The sequence below is a fragment of the Triturus cristatus genome, chromosome 7 (genome assembly GCF_964204655.1).
Source record: "Triturus cristatus chromosome 7, aTriCri1.1, whole genome shotgun sequence".
NCBI lineage: Eukaryota > Metazoa > Chordata > Amphibia > Caudata > Salamandridae > Triturus > Triturus cristatus.
The window spans coordinates 1,560,620-1,586,086 of record NC_140590.1 but is presented as its reverse complement, the minus strand read 5'-3'; the positions used below and the strand labels follow the sequence as shown (position 1 = coordinate 1,586,086).

General features: G+C 50.1%; 1 protein-coding gene across 4 annotated transcripts in view; it reads left to right on the top strand.

The window, feature by feature from the left end:
• Positions 1-25,467, top strand: part of LOC146808659 (putative ATP-dependent RNA helicase DDX6) — a 271,143-nt gene that overhangs the window by 125,126 nt on the left and 120,550 nt on the right. For all 4 annotated transcript variants that reach the window (XM_085615455.1, XM_085615452.1, XM_085615453.1 and 1 more), the window contains one exon: positions 15,804-15,932. In XM_085615455.1, the coding sequence (XP_085471581.1) occupies positions 15,804-15,932 (129 nt within the window). The remainder of the gene's footprint in view (positions 1-15,803; positions 15,933-25,467) is intronic.

Below are 25,467 nucleotides of genomic sequence, written 5' to 3'. Positions count from 1 at the left end.
CGGGCCCTTGTTAACTGCGACTGCTCGAAGGCTGTGTCCACGGTAATCCAGCAGTATTAGAAGTATTGGACACGATGCTTTCTGACCACACTGGCCGTATTCAGTGAGCAGACTGACCCCGATAAAAGCTGCTGTCCAGAGAGTGCTTGCTCTCCAGGCTACAGCCAAATACTGCGGAGCCTGGCTCGAACTGATCTTCAACTCCAATAGGGTTTGTATGAGATGTTTTGAGAACCGAAAGGATAGAATCCACAGAATTTGTTTACCTTCTGCTTCATCTGAAAAAGGTCGTTGCTCCAATATTTGTTACTAATCTTTTCTTTTTTTTTTTTTTTTTTTTTTTAATTGAGGCATTCCGGTGTAGTCCTTTCAGGTCTCGCCTGAGCCAGCGCTTTAGCGCTGCTCTGGCGAGAGCTATAGAAAGCGGGATTTGGAAGTGCAAACTAGTGCTTTTCAGGCCGCCAACTACAGTGCATGTGCGCCGGGCGCGCGCACCATTTGTTAGCCCGCTGATCACTTTCGCGGCCGCTTTGATGTTCTCAGTGAGCCGCGCGGCCACTGAGAACATCAAAGCGGCCGCGAAAGTGCTCACCATATGCCAGCCTTCCCTGTGGCTCACTTTCTCTTCCATGGCCGCGCGGCGTTAATTTCATGGCTGCGCGGCCAATGCATGTTTCGTACTTGCATTTAGAGACGCGAGCAGTCGGAAGCACTTTGTTAATTTAAATATACCGCGCGTACACCTGGGTTTTAAGCAGTAGCGGGGCACGTCCTCTTCGTTTTCACAGTGAGTTTTATTTAGACAAAGGACACGGGATACTGATTTCATGAGGCACTGGTGTTTTAGTTAGTGATGAGCTAACATTTAAAAAGCTTTTGGCAGGCGTCTGTGAAGTCCATGACCCCACCCCCACTAGGGATTGTAAACACAGGCTTGCTGCCCACGAGTTGCTCTCTGCCACCACCCCCTGCTCTGTGCTCTCACTCCTCCCTCGTCAGTCATCGGGCTACAGCTTGTTAGTAGTGCATTTCAAACACACCTATAACAAGCATTGGCATAGCCAATAGGTCTCGCCTTTGGGACCTTATAAGTTTTTAGCCACGCAACAGTTGCATAACTAAACACTTATAAGGTCCCAAAAGCGAGACCTATTGGCTATGCCAATGCTTGTTAGACATTGGCTCTTTCTTGATCCTTAATGCATTCCTTACAAACTTGCTCCTAAATTCCTTACTTGGAAGTTTACTTTCTGGACAGCTTTAACTTTGGCTTGAATCTGCGATTCAGGCCTTTTCTATTGGAAAAAATGTATCGCAGGATACAGTTAAATGCCTGGATACCCTCTTGGGTGAATAGTTGGCCATACCAATAAACATAACCGAACAGTTGGTCCTTCTTTGCCTCTGGTCACTTAAACAAAGCAGTCCATCCGATGCTCGATTAGCCAAGTTCGTTCGGACTAAGCGAAGAACAATGCAAGTGTTTTGCTGCAGTAGTGAGCGTTCGAGAACTGCTCCAACCTGTAGAGGTAGGTCTCTGAAATCTGCTTTTGCTACTTAAAGGCTTTCTCTTGGTGTTATTTCTTTCTTTAATAAGTTCCAAATAGACCTATTATGAATTTTGATGCTTGCACCTTTTTTTTTAATGTTTGGCTTGTACATTGTATAAAAGAAGAGACTGGTGGCTGGCATGTGGAATTGCTGGCTTTGTGAGTTGTTGAGTTGGAAGATATAAACATTGCAAGAGTTTAACTTCTGATTGGATTCTCTCTGTTTAGACTAATGGCCCCAGTGGTACAGTTCAGTTTATACAGAGTTATTAAAGGCAGGGCTGCAGATAACTGTGTGATTCGTATCACTGTTTGCAAGTAGCATGCTTTTATTTTTTTAAGGCGCACACTTAAGTTCTTGCATCACCCCTTCAACCCTTCTCCAATCCTACTGTCCAGCTCTGGCACGCTTCATCCCGTCTCCAATCCTATAGTCCGCATCTGGCACGCCTTATCCATTCTCCAATCCTGTGGTCCACATCTGGCACGCCTCATCCCTTCTACGAACCTGTGGTCCACATCTGGCATGCCACATCCCTTCTCCAATCCTGCAATCTAGATCGGGCACGCCTCATCCCTTCTCCGAACCTGTGGTCCAGCTCTGGCACCCCTCAGCCCTTCTCCAATCTTGTGTGTGAGAAAGTGCCCTCTTTCTGCATGGTTGCCCCCACTTTCTGCTGAATTGCTGATGTGTTTTGACTGAGTGTGCCCTTGGCTCCTGCTAATCAGGTACCCAGGTCCTATGTTCTTTCCCTAAAACTGCATTGAAGCCTAAACCCATTTGGCATCTGTGGCCACGGGTCAGTCTCTGGTAAATGGTACCACAGGTACCCAGGGCACTGTGACCAGAGAAGGCCTGTAAGAGCTACAACACTTATTGTGCCACCCTTGGAGGAGAGAGACAGACAGACCGACACACACACCCCTTTTTATTTTTGCATTCTGCGTGTTTTGGTGCAGAACAAAGTGAAGAGTCGACAAGGCACACATCTGTGTCCCATGCCTACAACCCACTGCCCTGGCATACATAAGTCACCCCTCTAGGTGGGTGCACTATAACAGTGGTGAGGGTACAGGTGCATGAGCCCTGTACCCTTAGTGTCTAAGTCCATTCTTAGACATTGTGAGTGCAGTGCTGCCATTAAGAGTATATGGTGCTGAGAGTTTACCATTACGAACTCCACAGCACCATAATGGCTACACTGAAAACTGAAGTTTGGTATCAAACTTCTCAGCACATTAAACCCACACTGATGCCAGTGTGGGATTTAATGGAAAAAGCACACAGAGGGCATCTTAGAGATGCCCCCTAAAAACGACCTACCACTAGTTTGCAGGCTGACTGGCTGCTTTCAGCTGCCACCACCAGACATGTCTCTGGATCCCTGGGTTGAGAGCCTGCTGCTCTTTGGGGCCTGAAACAATGCACATCCTGGGACGAGGTGCCAAGCCACCTCCCCCAGGATGGGCAGGGTTCATGAAGGGAAAGCTTCAAAGGCTTGCCGCCTTTGTGAGCTTCTCCAGGCCACTTGCTGCTTTCAGCAACTTGTACCCACTGGTTCTGACCCCCACTTTGGGTTGGAGAACCGGCAGGAAAAACAAGCGCGGAAGAGACGTATGCCCACCTCTGCCAACTCCACCCCTCATGTGGCGGAGACGAGGTGAAGCACAACTCTCAGTCCCCGCCATCTTGCAGATGAGGGGACCCAGCCAAACGGGGAAATGCTTATGCCCCCTCCCACTGGAGGGTGGCCTAATAGTGGGTGTACCCTCCCCAGGGGAGGAACCCATTGGTCCCAATCTTTTACCTTCATGTAATGCCCCTAAATGTAGTATTTAGTGGCACCCCTGAACCTTGCTTCCTCAGACAAGAAACCAGAAGAAGAAAAGGAGGACGACCATACAGCCATGAGAAGCTAACAAGAGGAGGACACCCACTGACTTAGCCCCAGCCCTACCGGACTGTCTCCACCTCAAACCTGCTCCTGCGAAATCCCGGTGTGTCCTGCAGCCTGCAACCTCGAAATCCCTGGAGGACCTGCCTGTCTGAAAGCACAAAGACTTTGTCTCCTGTGAACACCGGATTTGTTGATCTGCAACCTTTGGCTCCGGCTGGACATCGTGAATCTGCACCCGCCGTCCACGACCTGAGCTTGAGTGAGCAAACACCACGAGGAGGGCCCCCTGGCGATCCTAACCCGAGATCTGGCGACCCCTGACCTGCCTCAAGCCCTCAGCTGTCGAATGCAGCCTAAATCTGGAAGGTACCCCAACCGTGACCAGGAGCTGGTAAGAAGATTCAACCCCAAAAGGCACCCCTGCACCAGACGCCCTACAGCCTTGGGTGGCCAAACTGACGGTGCCTAACCAACCCCTAACTTCCCAACTTAACTCTCGAAGTGGTGGTCGTACCCAGAAGACCGTCGTCCGCAAGCCTGCAGTGCCTTTGAAAACCGGAGGTTCCCCATTGTAAATAGGGCACCCAACGTCGAAACAGCACCGTGCATCTGACCGCCCTAGTGCCGCTGAGGGTGCACCCTTGGTGGTACTTTGTTTCCCCGTTTGCCCTGAGCTAAAGTCCAAGCGCTTTGCTTCCACAACCAAGTGGCCTGCTCGTCAGCCACCACCAACCGGAGGCCCCCTATCCCCCATTGGATAACATTGGGCCTCAACACCCGGCCGCCCTAGTGCCGCTGAGGGTGTAACTAGAGTGCATCCCTAAACCCTGGGGGACCCCTGAGTCTACCCCCAGAACCTCAACTCCCACTACCAAATACCTCAAAACCAATAACACTATTTTCCTCCATAGGCTTTTTAACACTTATATTATTTGAGTTTTATATAGCGCTGGCTAGACCCAGAGGTATCCGAGCGCTTTACATGAGGATCAGAGTTACAGGCTAACATGTTAATTTTGTTCAAGCGCAATCAAAACATAGGAAACCAAGAAAAAGAGCAGAGTTACAGAAATTCGGGGAGGGATGGGAGAAACGGGGAGTAACTGTGCCTATTGTCCAGCTGGGTAGGTGACGGCCAAGGGGATGAAAACCAGGGCCGATGTCCCCAATAGCTGAACAGAGCAGCTCCACCGGGCGTCGGACATAATGCTCGGACTCTGCTGTCAAGATAGTGATCAGGTGTACTCAGAGAATGTCAGAGTAGCGCGGGGGAGGGTGAGAAACCATGGTCCGATTGAAATCCAGACGCTATCTTCAGGTCAGACACAGTCCTGGGAGTGTTCTGTAAGGAAAAGTTCACCTCGGGGGGGGAGGGGGGGGGGGGGGGAAGTCACCCTGGCCAGATCGATTTGACAGTAGGGGGTTCTCAGAGAAGTCTCTTCGGCTATCATGTCAACATGTGCCCTTACTGGTGGAGGAATGTGGGAGGGCTTCCCCCTTGGTTAATGCCATCGTCGAGCGCTATCTCCATGTTATAAGCATCTGGGATGGGGCCTGCAGCGTGCGCTGGTAGGATTGCCTGAGTGCAATGCTTATAGTCTGAAGATACTGGCGGCCATGTTGGGGTCAGGCAGCCATCGGCCTCGGCTTTGAGTATGTAGTGGCCCCAGGGAACCCTCTCCACACCCTACGTATGCCAGGTACTCACAGTACTTGACAAGGAAGGATGGGCCAGTCTCCCTCTGCTCTTCAAAGGTCACAAGGGGGTACTCTCACCTCTGTCTTCAGCTACAAGTGCCTCTGGGCTCCTGAAAACATGTCCTGCATGTGCCGCGGTTTACTTCCACACGCTGCGGCCTGGCCACACAGGCGGATGGAGGCTCCCGTATGCCTGGATCTCGTTGGTTTCAGATCCAGTGTTCAGGGCTGCACCCTCGGTATAACTGCTCACCTCTGCTGCGGGCGCCCACCGGGGAAGCAGATGGGGGAACCCCTGAACTTGCTGTTAATCCGGTGCAGTTTACCGGGGGCCCGCTCCCAATGTTGCGGCCCCCGCGCTGCTACATCAAAACGCGAATCCACTCCACCCCAAGCGCCATCTTGAGGCGCGATCGCCTGGCGAGAATTTAGCCAATATCATGGTGATGCAGCAGCCAGGTGGAACAGTGGCCACAGCGGCAGACGCTCCCAATGATGGAACCGGCTCCTCCCCTCCCTCATAGGATAACATTGACTGGAGTTTGAGAACAAATTCTTTCAAATTGTACTTATTAACCAAAACGATTTTACTTACCTGTTTACAGGAAATGTCCCAGAGTAGTATCCAGGTATACTACTCGGAGTAAGAAAAGTAATCAAAAAAGTAACTTACCTGGTATTTTACTGAAAAGCCCATTCAAGTCTATGTACTGTATTTACAAAGTATTGCATTTCTCTGCAACCATCCTGTAAGTCAAAACCAAGTGCATGTACAATTTCAATTCAAACAGTTTACAAACTGCATTATTACTGTCCAGTATTTATTACTTACCTGTGCCAGGTTGCTTGGTTCTAGGAAATAAGTACAAATATTTTAATACAAAAACAATTGGTCTGAGTTCAGTCTTTGAGTGCGTGAATTTATTTGCTGACTGAGTGTGTACAACAATTGCTTAACACTGTCCTCCGATACTGCTTTACTGCTCGACCACACTACCACAAATAGAGAGTAAGGTGCTATCTAACTTTACCCCTGCCCACCTCTGGGGAGATTCACTGGACTCTGTGCACAGTACACCTCACTTTTGTATAGTATATACAGAGCCAGCTTCCTACCCTGTGGGGTCCACATCTGGCATGCCTCGTCCTTCGCCAGTCCTGCTCTGGCACAGCTCATCCCTTCTCCAGTTCTACAGTCCAACTCTGGCACGCCTCATCCTTTCTCCAATCCTGTGGTGCAGCTCTGGCACACCTCATCCCTTCTCCAATGCTACAATCCAGCTATGGCATGCCTCATCCCTCCTCCAATCCTACTGTCCAACTCTGGCACGCCTCATCCCTTCTCCAATCCTGTGGTCCAACTCTGGCACGCCTCCTCCCTCCTCGAGTCCTTCTGTCCAGCTCTGGCAGGCCTAATCCCTACTCCAATCCTGCAGTCCAGCTCTGGCACGCCTCAGCCTTTCTCCAATCCTGTGGTCCAGCTCTGGCACACCTCATCCCTTCTCCAATCCTACAATCCAGCTATGGCATGCCTCATCCCTCCTCCAATCCTACTGTCCACCTCTGGCATGCCTCATCCCTTCTCCAGTTCTACAGTCCAACTCTGGCACGCCTCATCCCTTCTCCAATCCTGTGGTCCAACTCTGGCACGCCTCCTCCCTCCTCCAGTCCTTCTGTCCAGCTCTGGCAGGCCTAATCCCTACTCCAGTCCTGCAGTCCAGCTCTGGCACGCCTCAGCCTTTCTCCAATCCTGTGGTCCAGCTCTGGCACACCTCATCCCTTCTCCAATCCTACAATCCAGCTGTGGCATTCCTCATCCCTCCTCCAATCCTACTGTCCACCTCTGGCATGCCTCATCCCTTCTCCAGTTCTACAGTCCAACTCTGGCATGCCTCATCCCTTCTCCAATCCTGTGGTCCAACTCTGGCACGCCTACTCCAGTCCTTCTGTCCAGCTCTGGCAGGCCTAATCCCTACTCCAGTCCTGCAGTCCAGCTCTGGCGCACCTCATTCAGTCTTCACTCCTGCAGTCCAGATCCATTGGAGCTTCTGTCTTCATTTCAGTAAAATAAACAAAATAAGTGTATTCGACATTTGCATTTTCCATCTTGTTGCCAAGACAAGTGATTTGTTTGCCTGATTACAATGCTAAGTCTGCCTACTGCTAGCTGCCCCATATGGGTTAACTAGCATGTTTTGGACTGGATTTTCATTTAACACAATGTTCCATTCTGGAAGTTATCTTCGTTTGTGTCAGTTAAATCAGAATGGCCACTCAGTGATTTGAGAGAGTCCCAATGAAGACTTTCCATTTTGCCTCTAGAGCGATCTGGCAGATGTCGGCTAAATGTTGTGTGTGAGCTTCAAGTACCTGTATTTGCTTCCTTTCCCTTAATGTCTGCTTCCTCCTTCCCCTCGCTCCCCTGTCTGCCGCATCTCCCCCCCGCACACCCTGTCTCACCGCCGCCTCCTCTCCCTCGCTCCTTACTATCCTGCCGCTGTGAGCCACCTCCTCGCCCTTGCTCCTTACTATTCTGCCTCCTCCTCCCACTCGCTCCCTTTTATCCTGCCCCTTATGTCTGCCGCCTCCTCGCCCTCGCTCCCTACAATCCTGCCCCTTTATCTGCCGCTCCCCTCCCCCTGGCTCTCTACTATCCTGCCCCTTGTATGCCTCTCCCTCGCTCCCTACTATCCTGCCCCTTAATGTCTCCCTTGTCCTCCCCCCTCGCTCCCTAAAATCCTGCCCCTTAATGTCTGCCTCCTCCCCCCTCGCTCCCTACTATCCTGCCTCCTTCCCCCTCACTCCCTACTATCCTGCCTCCTCCCCCCTCGCTCCCTACTATCCTGCCCCTTAATGTCTGCCTCCTCCCCCCTCGCTCCCTACTATCCTGCCTCCTCCCCCTCGCTCCCTACTATCCTGCCTCCTCCCCCTCCCCTCGCTCCCTACTATCCTGCCTCCTCCCCCTCTCCTCGCTCCCTACTATCCTGCCTCCTCCCCCTCCCCTCGCTCCCTACTATCCTGCCTCCTCCCCCTCCCCTCGCTCCCTACTATCCTGCCTCCTCCCCCTCCCCTCGCTCCCTACTATCCTGCCTCCTCCCCCTCCCCTCGCTCCCTACTATCCTGCCTCCTCCCCCTCCCCTCGCTCCCTACTATCTTGCCTCCTCCCCCTCACTCCCTACTATCTTGCCTCCTCCACCTCGCTCACTACTATCCTGCCCCTTAATGTCTGCCTCGCCCTTGCTCCCTACTATCCTGCCTCCCCCCCTCAATTCCCTACTATCCTGCCCCTTAATGTCTGCCTCCCTTTCTCTCTAGTACCCTTCCCGTTGTCTGCTTCTCCCTCGCTCCCTCCTATCCTGCCCCTTAATGTCTGCTCCCTAATATTCTGCCTCCCCCCCCTCGCTCCCTACTATCCTACCTCCTCTCCCTTGCTCCCTACTATCCTGCCTCCTCCCCTTCGCTCACTACTATCCTGCCCCTTAAAGTCTGCCTCCTCCTCGCCCTTGCTCCCTACTATCCTGCCTCCTCCTCGCTCCATACTATCCTGCCTCCTCCTCCCCCGCTCCCTACTATCCTGCCTTCTCCTCCCCACTCCCTACTATCCTGCTTCGCCCCCTCGCTCCCTACTATCCTGCCTCCTCCTCGCCCCTACTATCCTTCCTCTTCCTCCCCCTCGCTCTCTACGATTCTGCCTTCTCCTCCCCCTCACTCACTACTATCCTGCCCCTTAATGTCTGCCTCCACCTTGCTCCCTACTATCCTGCCTTCTCTTCGCCCTCGCTCCCTATTATCCTGTCCCTTAATGTCTAGCTCCTCCTCGCCCCTACTATCCTGCCTCCTCCTTGGCCTTGCTATCCTGCCCCTTCATGTCTGCCTCCTCCTTGCCCTCGCTCCCTACTATCCTGCCTTCTCCTCGCCGCCTACCATCCTGCCCCTTAATGTCTGCCTCCTCCTCACCCTTGCTCCCTACTATCCTTCCCCTTAATGTCTGCCTCCTCACCCTCGCTCCCTATCATGCTGCTTCCTCGCTCCCTACTATCCTACCTCCTCTCCCTTGCTCCCTACTATCCTGCCTCCTCCCCCTCGCTCCCTACTATCCTGTCCCTTAATGTCTGCCTCATCCTCCTCTTTGCTCTCTACTATATTGCCTCCTCCTCGCCCTCGCTCCCTACTATCCTGTCCTGCTTATTCCTTATGTTTGGCCTCTCGCAGCCTCTCCATTTTGGGGATCTCAGAAAGCCTTCTCCCTTCCTCTCCTGCTCTACTTTCTTTCCCTTCTGGCTGTGAGAAAGTGTCTCTGTATATTCTGTTCCCAAATAGGTACAGTGTGTATGGAGTCCACAGTCCCTAGAGGTTTGGCAGAGGTTAAAGTTGGATATAACCTTACTCTCTAAAGTGGTAGCTTGGTCGAGCAGTAAGGCAGTATCAGAGGACAGTGTAAAGCATTTGTTGTACACACTCAGTCAGCAAATGGTCTCACACACTCAAGAACTGAACTCTAGGCCAGTGTTTTTCAACCTTTTTCAGCCAAGGCACACTTGTTTCATGAAAAAAATCACGAGGCACACCACCATTAGAAAATGTTAGAAAATGTTAGAAAATTTAACTCTGTACCTCTTACGCAGCCCCTCTGTAATATTATTAGACTGTTGCAGTGTTTAATATGTGTTTAAATTAAATATACGTTTAACATCCGTAGCGACTGATTGCACCTATGTACAGCAGGGGCTCGGGGATGGTAAGAAGGATTGCTAAGAGAGCGGATGAAAGAAGTTTACAAGAGTCCTACGTCAGAGACTGAGTACGCCTTTCTCACATACTAATAAAATTGCATTCCTCTTGACATTAATAGAGACAACTGGCACTGTTGGAAACAACGGGCTGTTTGTGCAGCGAGCACATCCGGGCAGGCTTTTGTTGCACAGTTATGCGATTCACATCAATGCCTATCAGCTGACGGTATCATGCCCTCATTTTCATAGAAGGGCTCGCAACTCCCTCCTCGATATAAAGTGATTTATCACCAAGAATCAGTCGTCAGCAATTAAATACACAGATGCAGATAGCCAAGGGTGATAAATGGGAACTTGGGGAGCACTTGATACTCGTGTTGTCTACTCTACTGGCAAAAATCTTTCATTCTGTTGAAATTAGAAACAAAAAATAAGACTTCCAGATCATCGGAGCGCTGCGTGCGGCCACCTCCCAGGCGCGCGTACATTCAATGAGGGTGCAAATGAGTGAGACTCACCTCGCGCTGCACCTGCGGCCTGGTCTGGATCCGGATGCGGTCTCTCTGAGTCTGCAGTGCTGAGTCCTGGTCTCCGTCCGTCTCCTCCTGCTCCTGCTCCGGTCCTCCTGGGAGTCCTGGTGACTCGAGTCGCGACGTCTTCTTCTCTCCGCTGCTGCGCACACTGCGCTCGGGCGGGAGATACTGCTCTGTGATAGGTCCAGGCTGGAGTCTGGACCAATCACAGCCCGGACATCAGAAAGGTGGAGGAGCGCCAATCAAAAACCCCACCCCCCCCCATACCCAGGATACAGTCCGGCGCCGCCCGGCCTAGTGGGGGAAAATTTGACATTTTAAAAAAAAAATCTTTCGATTGCTTCCATTTTCCCACGTTTTCCCACGGCACACCAGGCAACATCTCGCGGCTCACTAGTGTGCCGCGGAACAGTGGTTGAAAAACGCTGCTCTAGGCCAATGGTTTATATAAAAATATATGGTTTTATTTTAGAACCAACAATAGGTATCAAAAAATACTTTCTCAGAATGAGAGGCATTACTTAAATACTTTTCCAATATGCAATTAACTTTTGTAGGTAATAGTTACAGGTTGTTGCAATAGGCAACACAATTTCAAACACAATAATACATTGAGCTCAATGTGAGTTTTAAGTTATTTGCAATAGATTACTTTCAAGATTATTTTTCTAACTCCAGGACTGGATCCTAGATTCAGTCCTGGGACAGGTCTTGGAAACAAGTGAGTAAACTCGTTTTAGTTACTGTTGTGATTTTTAGGCAATATTTAGCTATTTTAAAAGTTGACACTTCGAAGAAAATAGTCAATGATTCCCTAGGGGAGAAAATTCAAGTTGCAGTTATAATATTTTCTCGTTACTTTTGTAATCCAGTACTGGGCTCCTAAACTCAGTACTGGAACCTCTATCTAAAACAGGTAAGTAATTACGTTTTCACAGTTGGTACGATTCTTAACCCCTTCGCCGCGGCACGAATTTTGCCGCGGTGCAGGGGGGGTTCGGGTGTTAGCGGCGCCGCCATGCTCGTGACGGAACCACTCCGTCATGAGCCACGGGCGCGCTGTGCTCATGACGGAGTGGTTCCGTCACGACTCCGCCCACTTGCATTGTTGGCCCGCACAGGCGGGGAATCAGTGCCGCGTGGGCGGAGCGTCCGCCAACGGCCGCAGCATGACGGAACCACTCCGTCATGAGCATACGGCACCCGTGGCTCATGATGGAGTGGTTCCGTCATGAGCAGGCAAGGGGTTAAACAATATTTGTATATGCAAAAATCGACACTTAGAAGAAATTTCACAGAAAAACAGTCAATGATTTCCTATGGAAGAAAATTGGGTTAATGGTAAGTAAGGTTGTGAATATTTTTCAGGGTCAGTGCTGGGCACCAAGATCCAGCACTGGGATCTCTCCTAATAGCAGGTGAGTATTTCTGTTTTCGTTACTCGATTGATTTTTGGTGAATATTTTAAATTTTAGAAACTCCACACTTAGAAGAAATTTCAGAAGAAGCCAGTCAATGTTACCCTATGGAGGAAAATTGGGTTATCAGCTTTTGGGTAAGTACTCGACTGGCAGAGTTAAGGTTCTGGGCACAGACTCAGGGGTCTCCCAGGGTCAGGTAAGTACAGTTGTTACACCCTCAGCGACACGTGTAGCTGGGTGCAGAGTGAGTTAGGCAAAATGTTATCCTATGGGAGGCAGGGGGCCTTTGTTGGTGGCTGCTGGCTAGCAGGCCACGCGGCTGTGGGAGCTGGGCTCCTGGTCACTTGCTCAGGGCAAATGGGGAAGTAGGTAGGAGTAGAATTTACACTGCCAGGGCCACGGCACGGCTGGGTGCAGGGTGCTTTTGAGCCTTTGGGCGCTCAATGGATTTCAATTGGAAAGCTCCAGGATGAACAAATGCTGCAAGCTTGGTGCCGAAGATTATTCAGGTGCCACCACCACTTAGTTGGCGTTGCCAATCAGGTGCCCAGGGCCTATGTGCCTTCCCTAAAAACCTAAAAACTTCTCTAAAAACCTCAAACCCCAAATTGGCAAACCCTGGTCACATGTCAGCCCCTGGTAAGTGGTACCCTAGGTACCCAGGGCCTTGTGACCAGGGAAGGCCTCTAAGGACTGCAGCACTCATTGTGCCACCCTTAGAGGCCCTGTACCCTTACACCCACACACTGCCCTTGCAGGCTGAGTGTCTGGGTACAAGACAAGACAGTCAACATGGCACACATCCCTCTGTGCCATGCCCACCACCTACACTGCCCTGGCATACATCAGCCACCCCTCTAGCTGGGTGCCCTATGCCAGTGGTGTGGGCAAAGGAGCATGAACCTTTTGCCCCTACAGTAACCAGGTCCATTCCTGGGCACTAAGTGTGGTGCTGCCATTTAAGAGTACATGGTGCTGAGAGCTCGTCAAACACGAACTCCACAGCACCATAATGGCAACACCGAAGACTGAAGTTTGGTATCAAACTTCTCAGTACATTAAACCCGCACTGTTGCCAGTGTGGGATTTAATGTACAAAGCACCACAGAGGGCCTCTTGGAGATGCCCCCTGAAACCTAACCTACAATCCACGTCTGGTCTGAGAGGCTGCTTAGGCTGCCACACAGCAGACATGTTGCTGGACCCCTGGGTAGGACAGCCCCGCACTCCTGGGCCTGCAACAATGCACATCCTGGGTGAGGTGCTAGGTCTCCTCCCCCAGGATGGACAGGAGGAAGCTTCAAAGGCATGCCACCTCTGTGAGCTTCCCCAGGCCACTTGCTGCCCCCACTCTGGCGGGAAGCCTGGCTGGAAACCCCAAATAAGGACAGGGGATGTGCCAGCCTGCCAACCCCACCCCTCAGGTGGGGGAGGTGAGGTGAAGCACATCTCCGGGCCCTCTTGAAGATGGGAGGCCTTGCTCAATCAGGACTAGGCTACTGCCCTCCTCCCAAAGGAGAGTGGCAGAATAGGGGGTGTACCCACCCCAGGACAGGGACCCATTGGTCCCTGCCCTTTACCTACCTGTAACGCCCCTAAATCTACTATTTAGGGGCACCCTGAACCTTCCTTCGATTCCGAAAAACAAAGAGCAAGAAGAAAGAAGACCTGCCGTGCAGCTGCTAAGTAGAGGAAGACACCAACTGCTTTGGCCCCAGCCCTACCGGCCTGTCGACCCTCGAACCCGCTCCTGCTACATCCCGGCAACTCTTGTGGCCAGCAACCTTACAAACCCCGGAGGACCTGGCTACCTTTTGGCTCTAAGCACCAGGGACTCTCATGAGCAGAGGCTCTGCTCAAAATCAGCTTCTAATCCCTGGCATCAGCCTAGAACCGCGAACCCTGCACACTCTGCACCTGCCAAGCCTGGCCTGTGCCAGAGTTAACAAATGCCCCGAGGACGTCCCCCCAGCGACTGTGACCCCGAATCCGGCACCCAAGGACTCACCTCGATGCTCCTGACGCCTGCAGCCTCAGAACCAGGTACCCCCCCCCCCCAACCGCGATCAACAGAGGGTAAGATTTCCCGACACCAAAAGGCACCCCTGCACCCGCTGCCCTGCGGACCCCTGTGCCCGACTCCTGGGTACCTACCTATCCTCCAACTACCCAACTTACCTCTCGAAGTGGTGGTGGCACCTGAAGAATCTTCATCCCCGAGCTTGCAGCCTTTGTTCAGCCAGGAGCTTTCCCATTAAAATCCATTGAGTGCCCGAAGGCTCAGAAGCACCCTGTACCCAGCCGCCCGAGTGGCCCTGGCAGTGCAACCTCTACACCTATCTACTTCCCCATTTGCCCTGAGCAAGTGACCAGGAGCCCTGCTCCCACAGCCGCGTGGACTGCTAGTCAGCAGCCACCAACCAAGGCCCCCCTGCCTCCCGTAGGATAACATTGGGCCTAACTGACTCTGCACCCGGCTGCCCCTGTGCCGCTGAGGGTGCAACAACTGTACCTACCTGACCCTGGGAGACCCCTGAGTCTGTGCCCAGAACCTTAACTCTGCCAGTCGAGTACTTACCCAAAAGCAGATAACCCAATTTTCCTCCCTAGGGTAACATTGACTGGTTTCTTCTGAAATTTCTTCTAAAGTGTGGAGTTTTTAAAACTTAAAATATTCACCAAAAATCAATCGATAAACGAAAATACTCACCTGCTATTAGGAGAGATCCCAGTGCTGGATCTTGGTGCCCAGCACTGATCCTGAAAAATATTCACAACCGTACTTACCATTAACCCAATTTTCTTCCATATGAAACCAGTGACTGTTTTTCTGTGAAATTTCTTCTAAGTGTCGATTTTTGCAAACTTCAAATATTCTTTAAAAATCGTACCAACTGTGAAAACGTAATTACTTACCTGTTTTAGATAGAGGTCCCAGTACTGAGTCTAGGAGCCCACTACTGGCTTACAAAAGTAACGAGAACATACTATACCTGCAACTTGAATTTTCTCCCATAGGGAATCATTGACTATTTTCTATGAAATTTGTTCTGTCCACTTTTAAAATAGCAATATATTGCCTAAAAATCACAACAGTTGCTAAGTCGACTTTTATCACTTGTTCCTAAGAACCGACCCAGGACTGAATCTAGGATCCAGTTCTGGAGTTACAAAAGTAATCCTGAAAGTAATCTATTGCAGATAACTTAAAACTTCCATTGAGCTCAATGCATTATTGTTTGAAATTGTGTAGCCTGTTGCAACAACCTGTAACCAGTATTTACGAAAGTCAATTGCATATTGCAAAAGTATTTCCCTAAAGCATCTCATTCTGAGAAAGTATATTTTTATACATATTGTTGGTTCTAAAATAAGACATACATTTTTTATATATAAACCATTGGCCTAGAGTTCAGTTATTGAGTGTGTGAGACCATTTGCTGGCTGAGTGTGTACAACAAATGCTTTACACTGTCCTCTGATACTGCCTTACTGCTCGACCAAGCTACCACTTTAGAGAGTAAGGTTATATGTAACTTTAACCTCTGCCAAACCACTGGCGACTGTGGACTCTGTACACCCTGTACCTATTTGGGAACAGTATTTACAGAGCCACTTTCTCACACTCTCCTGCTCTACTTTCTTTCCCTTCTGGCACCTTTGTGTTTAAAGCTCTTTCTCCTTTACTCTCCTGCTCTACTTTCTTCCCCTTCGGGCACCTATGTGTTTAATGTGGCGGCATGCACTTGACAAGTAACTAACATAAGGTCTGCATGCATCTGTGGCTGTTCATGGCTGTGTGGGCACATGCAGAACAGTCACACATGGTCCCTCACTGCTTCCTTCTAAGTTGTTTGATATTCTGTTATGGTTTTGGTAGGAACGGAGCACCACCTTGTGGTAGTTTAAGGCAGAACATGTAAAGGTCTGAAGTAACCAGTGATTGTTTTTTCTTTTCTTTTTGTCTTAGTCGAGATATTTGCAGAAACCATACGAGATCAACCTGATGGACGAGCTCACCTTGAAAGGAATAACCCAGTACTATGCCTACGTGAACGAGCGGCAGAAAGTGCATTGCCTTAACACACTCTTCTCCCGGGTAAGAAAAGTGCTTCCTTCCTGAAGGAGTGTGCACTTTACATCTTATTCTTTCTCTTGCCCCAAACATTTTTTTTTTCCCATCTTTTAAAAAAATGTAATATATTACCAAGCGGTCGCCACTGGTTAGTTATAATTTTATCGTGTTTCCATAGGGAAGGTAGTATTTGTGTTTCTATATAATTTTGGTTCCATTTAACTAGTCATCACAAAACTTTCCAAAGAGTCTCATCCACCTCAGCTCCTTCCTGGAAAGTATTTGGGTAATCTTTTGAGCGGGGACCAAAAAGAGATAAATAAAGGAAAGGGGTGGGGTGTGGTGGGGGGGGGGGGGGGCGGTTTCCCAAAATGTTCTCCCTCCTTTTGTCTAGTTGTACCGCAAAAACTGCTTTAATGGATTTACGCCAAATGTGGCCAAAAGCTAGATCTTGGTCCAGAAAGCATGCTTTTTGTGATTTGGTGTAAATCTGCTCAGTACTTTGAGAGCAAATGAGCCTTAAAACCATAATGTATTTCAAGCTACGGAGTTTCAATGGATCCAAAATGTGGGGGCAGCCATGTTAGGACGTGGGACTTGGCTCAGAATCCTTAAGGGGGAAGGGCAAACTGCACTGGCCAGCGTCTGGGAGGTGGTGGAAGTGATTTTCAAGGGAGCAGGCATAGGTCCTACCTTCCGGAGCCTTTACAGGCCCTGGGTACCCCATCCACTGGTGCCTTTAAAAAAAAATATATAATGGGGAGGGAGAATGTCACTCCCCTCCCCATCCCTCCTTCCCCAACCACCACCATCACCCCCGAGCCTGTTCAGGGCACGGCAACCCCATCCCCCAGAGACAAACGTATTTTAAAAGGTGAGGTGGTCCTACTGGTATTCACCACATTGTGTCTCGTTGATCACACCCTTGGGATCCTGTGACCCTGCCCAGAAAGTGCAGATATATCCTACCCACATTTTCTCTGGGCATGGAACAGAAATTTGCTCCAGCCCGGCGTGGGCTGTTATAAAGAGCTGCAACCGGAGCCGTGTGGCCCTTTGGCCCTCAACGATGCCAGGATTATGGGTGAACCAGATGTGCACTATGGCACTCTGCCAAAATACAACAAATGGCCAGCTGTTGCTTGAGAAGCTAGTGGGGCCTCGGGGGCTTCCTCCAAAGCCCCCAACAAAAGTTGAGCTATGGATGCGTGATGCCCCACGATGGGTGCTGGCTGAGGTTTGGGGAGCTCTGGAGCACCGCCCCTTGGCCTCCAAACATAATTTCAAAGTGGGGTTCCCAGGTGCACACCAGGCCAGCCAGAAAAATATATATTCAAAAAAAAAAGAATAAATGAGTGACTGGAGTCCTAAAGTAACTATAATACGTTCCCTCCCCATGCACTACTTATGACCTCACTTATTGTTCGAGGCATGTGGGCTGCTGAATTCATATCTGTGCATAGATCGCCGCCTAGTGTTGGGTCCGGATGTTTGCACGTTGTTGTCCTGGAAGAGTCTTCGAAGTATCCTGGGATAGGTGACTCCTCCCCTGGACTACAGTGCGCATGGGCATCCTCTCCATCCTCAGATTGTTTTTTTCCGCCATTGGGTTCGGATGTGCTATCTTGACTCAAGTTAGGAAAAACCTTTTCCAGGCCACAAGGCCTTTAGTTCGCGTCGGTACTGTTTCTCGATCGGTATCGATAGTATCTTTGTTAGTTTACTAACTTCCAGAACCAACTTTTCGTATCTTACCCCACCGTCGACCCGACATCGACGATGGAATCGAGGACACCATTCAAGCGGTGTCCGGTATGCAATGCGAAATATCCCCACATCGACGTCCATCCGGTGTGCAACAAATGCCTTTCACCGGATCACGACGAATCTACATGCATGGCCTGTGCCCGATTTCGATCCAAGAAGACTCTACGGAATCGACGAGCGGCGAGACTCGAGGCGCAGCAAGCGGCACCGGCCCCGGCCGACATCTTCAACGCCGAGACCGAAGATGTCGAAGAAGTGGAGAACCTACCCTCCAGTCCCGCTTCCGAACATGACTCTGGATCGGAAGACGTCGACGAAACACTCTTTCGCAGAGATGAAGACGACACCGAGGTAGGAGACTACAATGAGGCCTTAGGGGCCGAAGAGAGTAGCTCCGGTGACGAGCAAGGCCTACCCGTTCAGACTGAAGAAAGCCCAGTGCAACAGTCTATGGCTCCGGTCGAGGGATCGCCTTCGGGCCTTACCCAAGACCTATCCCGCAGTTCTTCGGCCCCGCCCTCGGGCCCGGCCTCGGACATTCAGCGGCAGCCATTAATGCCCAAACCGGCTGGTTTCCCTTCTTCGAAACCGAAACCAAAAGCTGTATTGGTTCAATTGAAACCGAAACCGAAAGTGGCGCTGGTCGGATCGAGGCCCTCCACACCTTCGACGCCAGCAAAACACATCGGCACCGAGCGCACCAAACGAGACTTCGGTGCCGAACTCGAAGCGGCCGACGTCGGAGTCGGCATACGGAAGAAGGCCTTCGGTACCACCAAACCTGCTCGGCTCCCGGCACCGACGCAATCGACTCCGACCCCAAAGGTCAAACAGCCTGCTGCGTCTCACACCGCTTCGACGGCAACACCAAAGCCACACTCATCGAAGACGTCGACGGCCATTCCCGCCCCTCGACTCGATGACCCACCGGCGCCGAAAAAGTCCACGGCCGCCTCTACAGAACCGGTCGGCGCAAAAGAATCGAGGGCGCTCCAGATGCGACCCGTTGCTGCGCAAAGCACCAAAAAGAAAATGGTCCTCCAGGACACGTCGGGCTCCGAGCCAATTAAAGCTCCAGCAGGCTCTTCGGCACCAGCCAACATTACTTTTGGCCTGCCACCATCCACAGCCCCGAAACTGTTCCAAATCAGGACACGGGTCACCCACACCACGATCACGCCTGCCGAACGCTCTGCGGAGACGTCTCCATCGCATCTCATCGACGCCGACACCGGCAGGATGATTATCCACAAAAGGAAAATAACTTCGGAGCCAGCTTTGGACTCCTTCCGGATCCCACTTAAAAGAAAGCTGCCTGTGGCTTCAGAACCAGTTCTTTACGAACCTTTCCACTCACCCTACCAGGATCCACAATCTTTCTCTCCCACACACTCCGACACAGATGCGTTGGAGGACTACATGGGTGACCAAGTCCCCTACCCCGGAGACATGGACCCTGACGGCCAACAGGACCCTGATCAAGCTTGGGATGACCCTGTGGACCCAGGTGCACCTATGGATGCACAGGACCCGCAACTCTATGGAGCAAAAACATCTCCCACAGAGGACACTGCAGCGTTCAACGCTCTAATTGAACGTGCTGCGGCCAATCATGGGGTGCACCTTCACTCTGACACCGTCGAGGACGAATTTCTTATGGATACTTTCGCATCCTCAGAAAGGAATATAAAGACTCTGCCCATGTTAAAGGGGGTCCTCAAACCAGCGAAGGACATCTTCAAGGAACCCACCAGGGCAAGAGTGATAAACCCCAGGATCGACAAGAAATACAGATCAGCGCCTGGGGACCCTACTTACATTAGAGGCCAATTACCTCTGGATTCCATTGTCGTTGCGAATGCTCGCAAGAGGGCACACTCGCAAACAACAGGTGACGCTCCTCCCCCGGACAAAGAGTCCAAGGTGTTAGAGACCTCTGGCAAACGGGTTGCCGCCCAGGCAGCTAACATATGGCGCATTGCCAATACTCAAGCGCTCCTCGCTCGCTACGATAGAGCGCACTACGACACATTAGAGCAACTACTCCAACATCTCCCTGACCAATACAGAGAAGGTGCAGAGATCCTCATCAGGGAGGGACAGCTCCTCACAAACGCATCCATCAAGTGTGCGCTGGATGCCGCAGACACAGCTGCCAGGGCCATAAACGCTAGCGTCATGTTGCGACGACATGCCTGGTTACGAATCTCCGGATTCAAACCTGAGGTGCAAAATAACATACTCAACCAGCCTGTCAACCCCGACTATTTATTCGGCCCGGAGGTTGACACCACCCTAGAGAAAATAAAAAAGGACACGGACACTGCAAAGTCCATGTGGGCTCTCCAGACTCAGTCCTTTCGGAGCGGCTCCTTTCGTCGCCCCGGAAATAGAGGAGCAGGTAGAGTTCAGGGGTCACAGCAAACATACAACAAGGGCAATACACAAACCACCTACGATAAAAACACCCGGGGTGGATATCGTGGCTCCAGTACAAAGGGCAGAGGACGCGGCTACGGCAACACCCGGTCCTCCCCAAAGAACAAGCAGTGACGCCCTCTCCCTTCCTCCCGACCACATAACACCTGTCGGGGGAAGGCTACAAAGGTTCCTGTCCACGTGGAACTCCATCACCACGGACAGGTGGGTCAAAGATATTGTCAAATACGGTTACTGTCTAGAACTAACCTCCACTCCACCCACAATACCTCCAAAAAACCGTCCTATGTCCTCAGAGCACTTAACGCTCTTACAGCAGGAGGTGCAAAGTATGCTTCTAAAAGGCGCAATATAGGTCGTACCCGTCCACGAGCAAGGTACGGGGGTGTACTCCCTGTACTTTTTAATACCAAAAAAGGACGGGTCACTCAGACCTATATTAGACCTGAGACCCCTGAACCAATACATTCTTTCAGAGCATTTTCACATGCTCACTCTACAGCAAGTCCTTCCGCTTCTCAAGCAGGGAGACTTTCTGGCCACACTGGACCTCAAAGATGCGTATTTCCACATACCCATTCACCCCTCACACAAAAAATACCTCAGGTTCACTGTTCAGGGGCAGCACTACCAATTCAAAGTCCTTCCCTTCGGCGTGACAACAGCACCCAGGGTTTTCACAAAGTGCCTAGCTACTGTGGCGGCACATCTACGGAGGCAGCACATACACGTCTACCCCTACCTGGACGACTGGCTCGTTCAAGCACCGTCAGCCCAGCAATGTGCCAGCCACATGTCCCGCACCATTCACCTCCTTCACAGTCTGGGATTCTCACTAAATTACCCAAAATCCCATCTCCAGCCCGCACACGTACAACAGTACCTAGGTGCGACTATAGAGACACTGGCGGCCACAGCCCAGCCAAATTTAGTGAGGATCAACAGCATGCAAATGCTGATTTCCAAGTTCAAACCCCAACACTCCCTTCCTGCGCGAGTGTTCATGCAGTTGATAGGCATGATGGCCTCCTGCATTTTCATAGTCCCGCACGCGAGATTACATATGCGCCCGCTTCAGGAGTGCTTAGCACGTCAGTGGAATCAGGCTCACGGACAGCTAAAAGACCTAGTGTTGTTGAGCGGTCGGGCATACAACTCTCTGCATTGGTGGACTCCACAAAACCTTTGCAAGGGCCGACCGTTCCAAGAGCCTGTTCCACAGATAATACTGACAGCGGACGCGTCTCTCCAGGGATGGGGAGCTCACGTACTCCACTACACAGTGCAGGGACTATGGACAACACAACAAAAGAAGATGCACATCAACCTTCTGGAACTGATGGCAATCTTCCTAGCTATGAAAGCATTCAAAGTACATCTGTGCAACAAGGTCGTGTTGATCCGGACGGACAACATGACCGAAATGTACTACATACAGAAGCAGGGAGGAACACACTCTCCACAGTTGTCTCATCTGGCTCAGAGCATGTGGAAGTGGGCCATTCAGAGGAACATATTCCTCATGGCAGAACACCTCCCCGGCAAGGACAACCAGATGGCGGATCTGCTCAGCAGACACAGCCACCAGATGCACGAGTGGGAGTTACACCCATCAGTACTCCAGCCGTACTTCCAGCAGTGGGGTCATCCAGACATCGACCTATTCGCCACAAGCGAAAACGCAAAATGCCAAAGCTTTGCCGCCAGGTTCCCACATCCGCAGTCGCAGGGCAATGCGATATGGATGAACTGGTCCGGCAGATTTGCGTACGCTTTTCCCCCAGCACCACTGATACTGCTGGTGGCACGCAAACTCAGACAACACGCACTGACACTCGTCCTAGTTGCTCCAACGTGGGCACGCCAGCCGTGGTACACCACCTTTCTCGAGCTTTCCGTGGTGCCGCATCAAAGGCTGCGGATCAAGCCCGCGCATTTGACGCAGAACCATGGAGAGATTCAGCACCCAGATCCGCAACAGCTGAACCTGGCAATCTGGCTCCTGAAGTCCTAGAGTTTGGCTACCTAAACCTGCCACCTGACTGCATGGACATCATTAAGGAGGCCAGAAGACCCACTACCAGAGCTTGCTATGCAGCCAAATGGAAGAGGTTCGTCATTTATTGCAATAATAATGACATTAACCCGCTAGACGCATCCATACAAAACATAATTTGTTACCTCCTACACCTATACCGATGCAATCTGGCGGAAAACCTCTATACGTGTCCATTTGACCTCCATATCAGCCTATCTGCAAACCAGGCAGCACCTCTCTATTCAGAGTGCCTGCCATCAAAGCATTCTTGGAAGGACTCAAACGAGTCATTCCTCCAAGCCATCCACCGGCTCCAATGTGGAACCTCAACTTGGACCTCACACGCCTGATGGGTCCACCCTTTGAACCTCTACACTCATGCGAGCTTCAATTCCTTACCTGGAAAGTAGCTTTCCTAGTAGCGATCACTTCTTTGAGAAGAGTTAGTGAACTCCAGGCCAACAGGGTCGTACTACATACCAACCTAAAATTCATGCCCAAGGTAATATCGCAGTTCCACATCAATCAGACTATTGAACTGCCTGTTTTCTTCCAAAACCCACAAACTGTCGCGGAAAGAGCACTCCATACACTAGATGTAAAGCGGGCACTCATGTACTACTTCGACAGGACTAAAGCCTTTAGGAAGACAAAACAACTTTTCGTTGCCTTTGCCCCACACCACAAAGGTAACGCTATCTCCAAAGCAGGTATAGACAGATGGATCGTTAAATGTATTCAAATTTGCTATCAAAAGGCTAAACGCACATTAACGATTCCCCCACGAGCCCACTCAACACGTAAGTTAGGGGCCTCCATGGCTTTTCTAGGAAACATTCCCCTGCATGATATATGTAGAGCAGCCACCTGGTCCACTACACACACATTTACAAAACACTATTGTGTAGATGTGCAATCAAAACATCAGGCAGCTGTAGGACAGGCTGTTCTCAAAACTCTTTTTCAGACCGCTGCAGCTGGCACTGGTAGCCGCCGCTAATAGAGGGCACTGCTATATATTCTATGCACAGATATGAATTCAGCAGCCCACATGCCTCGAACTGAATATGCTACTTACCAGTATGCATCTGTTCTTGGCATGTAGGGCTGCTGACATTCATATCGCCCTCCCTCCTCCCCGGCGCCTGTAGCAGCTGCAGCTCTCAGAATTACTGTAAGCATGGTCATCATTTTCTGTATCTACTCCATCACTGCCACAATGGCGAAAAACAATCTGAGGATGGAGAGGATGCCCATGCGCACTGTAGTCCAGGGGAGGAGTCACCTATCCCAGGATACTTCGAAGACTCTTCCAGGACAACAACGTGCAAACATCCGGACCCAACACTAGGCGGCGATCTATGCACAGATATGAATGTCAGCAGCCCTACATGCCAAGAACAGATGCATACTGGTAAGTAGCATATTCAATATCACCCATGACATGATCTGTGACATTAATAACATGACTGCAAAATCTGTAATGGCGACACTGATGACAGGACCGGGCATGGCGGGGTGCAAGCTATAGTTGCTGTACGTAACTCTGGCTGGTGAATTTCAGTAGTTTTGTTCATTTAACTGTCATTTTCACCATACTATAATGTCGCTTTAATGTGTGTGTGTTTCGTTCACTGTAAAAAAAAGCCAACATTTACAGGAACATTATAGTTGGGCTCAGATTTAGCTATTACGAAACCAGAGAAATGATGCAGTTTTATTTACCTGAGCGAACTTTAAATGATGCCACCACAGTGCACTGCTTATGACGTCAAATGTGTCATCACTAATGGTAAAAGTCTAACTAGTGTACCAATAATGAGTAATGCTACTTTTAACATATATGTGCGTGGCTGTGGATCTTTGTGTAAGTGGGTGTGCACTTGGCTGTTACTGGATGTAAGTGGCTGGATTGGTGGGTGATTGGGTGCGAGAGTGACTATGGGTGTGTGAGTGGGTTTCTGAATGGGTGTGTGAGTGTGCTTGTTGGATGAGAGTGGCTTTTTGAGTGGGTGTAGGAAGCTGGGTTTATGTTGCAGTAACCACCCTCCCCCCCACCTTTTACCAGACTACTGATGCACTTTGACTTGAAATGCCCTGGGTCCCTGCCAATCAGTTTCCCAGAGCCTGTGTTTTTTACCAAAACTGTACCTTGTACCCCCAATTGGCACCTCTCTAACCACATGTCAGTCCCTGGTAAAAGCTACCATGGGTACCAAGGGCACTGTGACCAGGGAAGGCCTCTGCACTTATTGTGCCACCCCTGGAGGCCCTGTACCATAACATGCACACACTACCATTGCAGGCTGCATGTTTTGGTGCAGAACAAAGTGAAAAGTCGACATGGCACACATCCCTGTTATAACCCACTACCCTGGCATAGGTCAGCCACTCCACTAGCTGGGTGCACTATACCAGTAATTGTGAGAAGTTGGCCTGGTATATGCTGTCCACTAGTTATAGTGGGCACCTTGTACCAGTCCAAACAACCCTTATTGAGGATATGTTGTGAGAAAGTGGCTCTGTATATACTGTTCCCAAATAGGTACAGGGTGTACAGAGTCCACAGTCCCCAGAGGTTTGGTAGAGGCTAAAGTTAGGTATAACCTTACTCTCTAAAGTGGTAGCTTGGTCGAGCAGTAAGGCAGTACCAGAGGACAGTGTAAAGCATTTGTTGTACACACTCAGTCAGCAAATGGTCTCACACACTCAATAACTGAACTCTAGGCCAATGGTTTATATATAAAAAATATATGCTTGTTTTATTTTAGAACCAACAATTGGCATTAAAATATACTTTCTCAGAATGAGATACTTTGTATAAATACTTTTGCAATATGTAAATTGACTTTTGTAGGAAGTTACAAGTGGTTGCAATAGGCAACACTATTTTAAACACAACAATGCATTGAGCTCAATGGAAGTGTCAAGTTATTTGCAACAGATTACTTTTAGGATTACTTTTGGAATTCCAGGACTGGATCCTAGATTCAGTCCTGGGTCAGTACTTGGAATCAAGTGATGAAAGTCCACTTAATTACTGTTATGATTTTTAGGCAATATTTTGCTCTTTTAAAAGTTGACACTTAGAAAATATTTCATAGAAAACAGTCAATGATTCCCTATGAAAGAAAATTCAAGTTGCAGGTATAGTATGTTCTCGTTACTTTTGTAATCCAGTACTGGGTGACTAGACTCAGTACTGGAACCTTTATCCAAAACAGGTAAGTAATTACGTTTTCAGAAGTTATACGATTTTTAAAGAATATTTGACATTTGCAGAAATTGACACTTAGAAGAAATTTCACAGAAAAA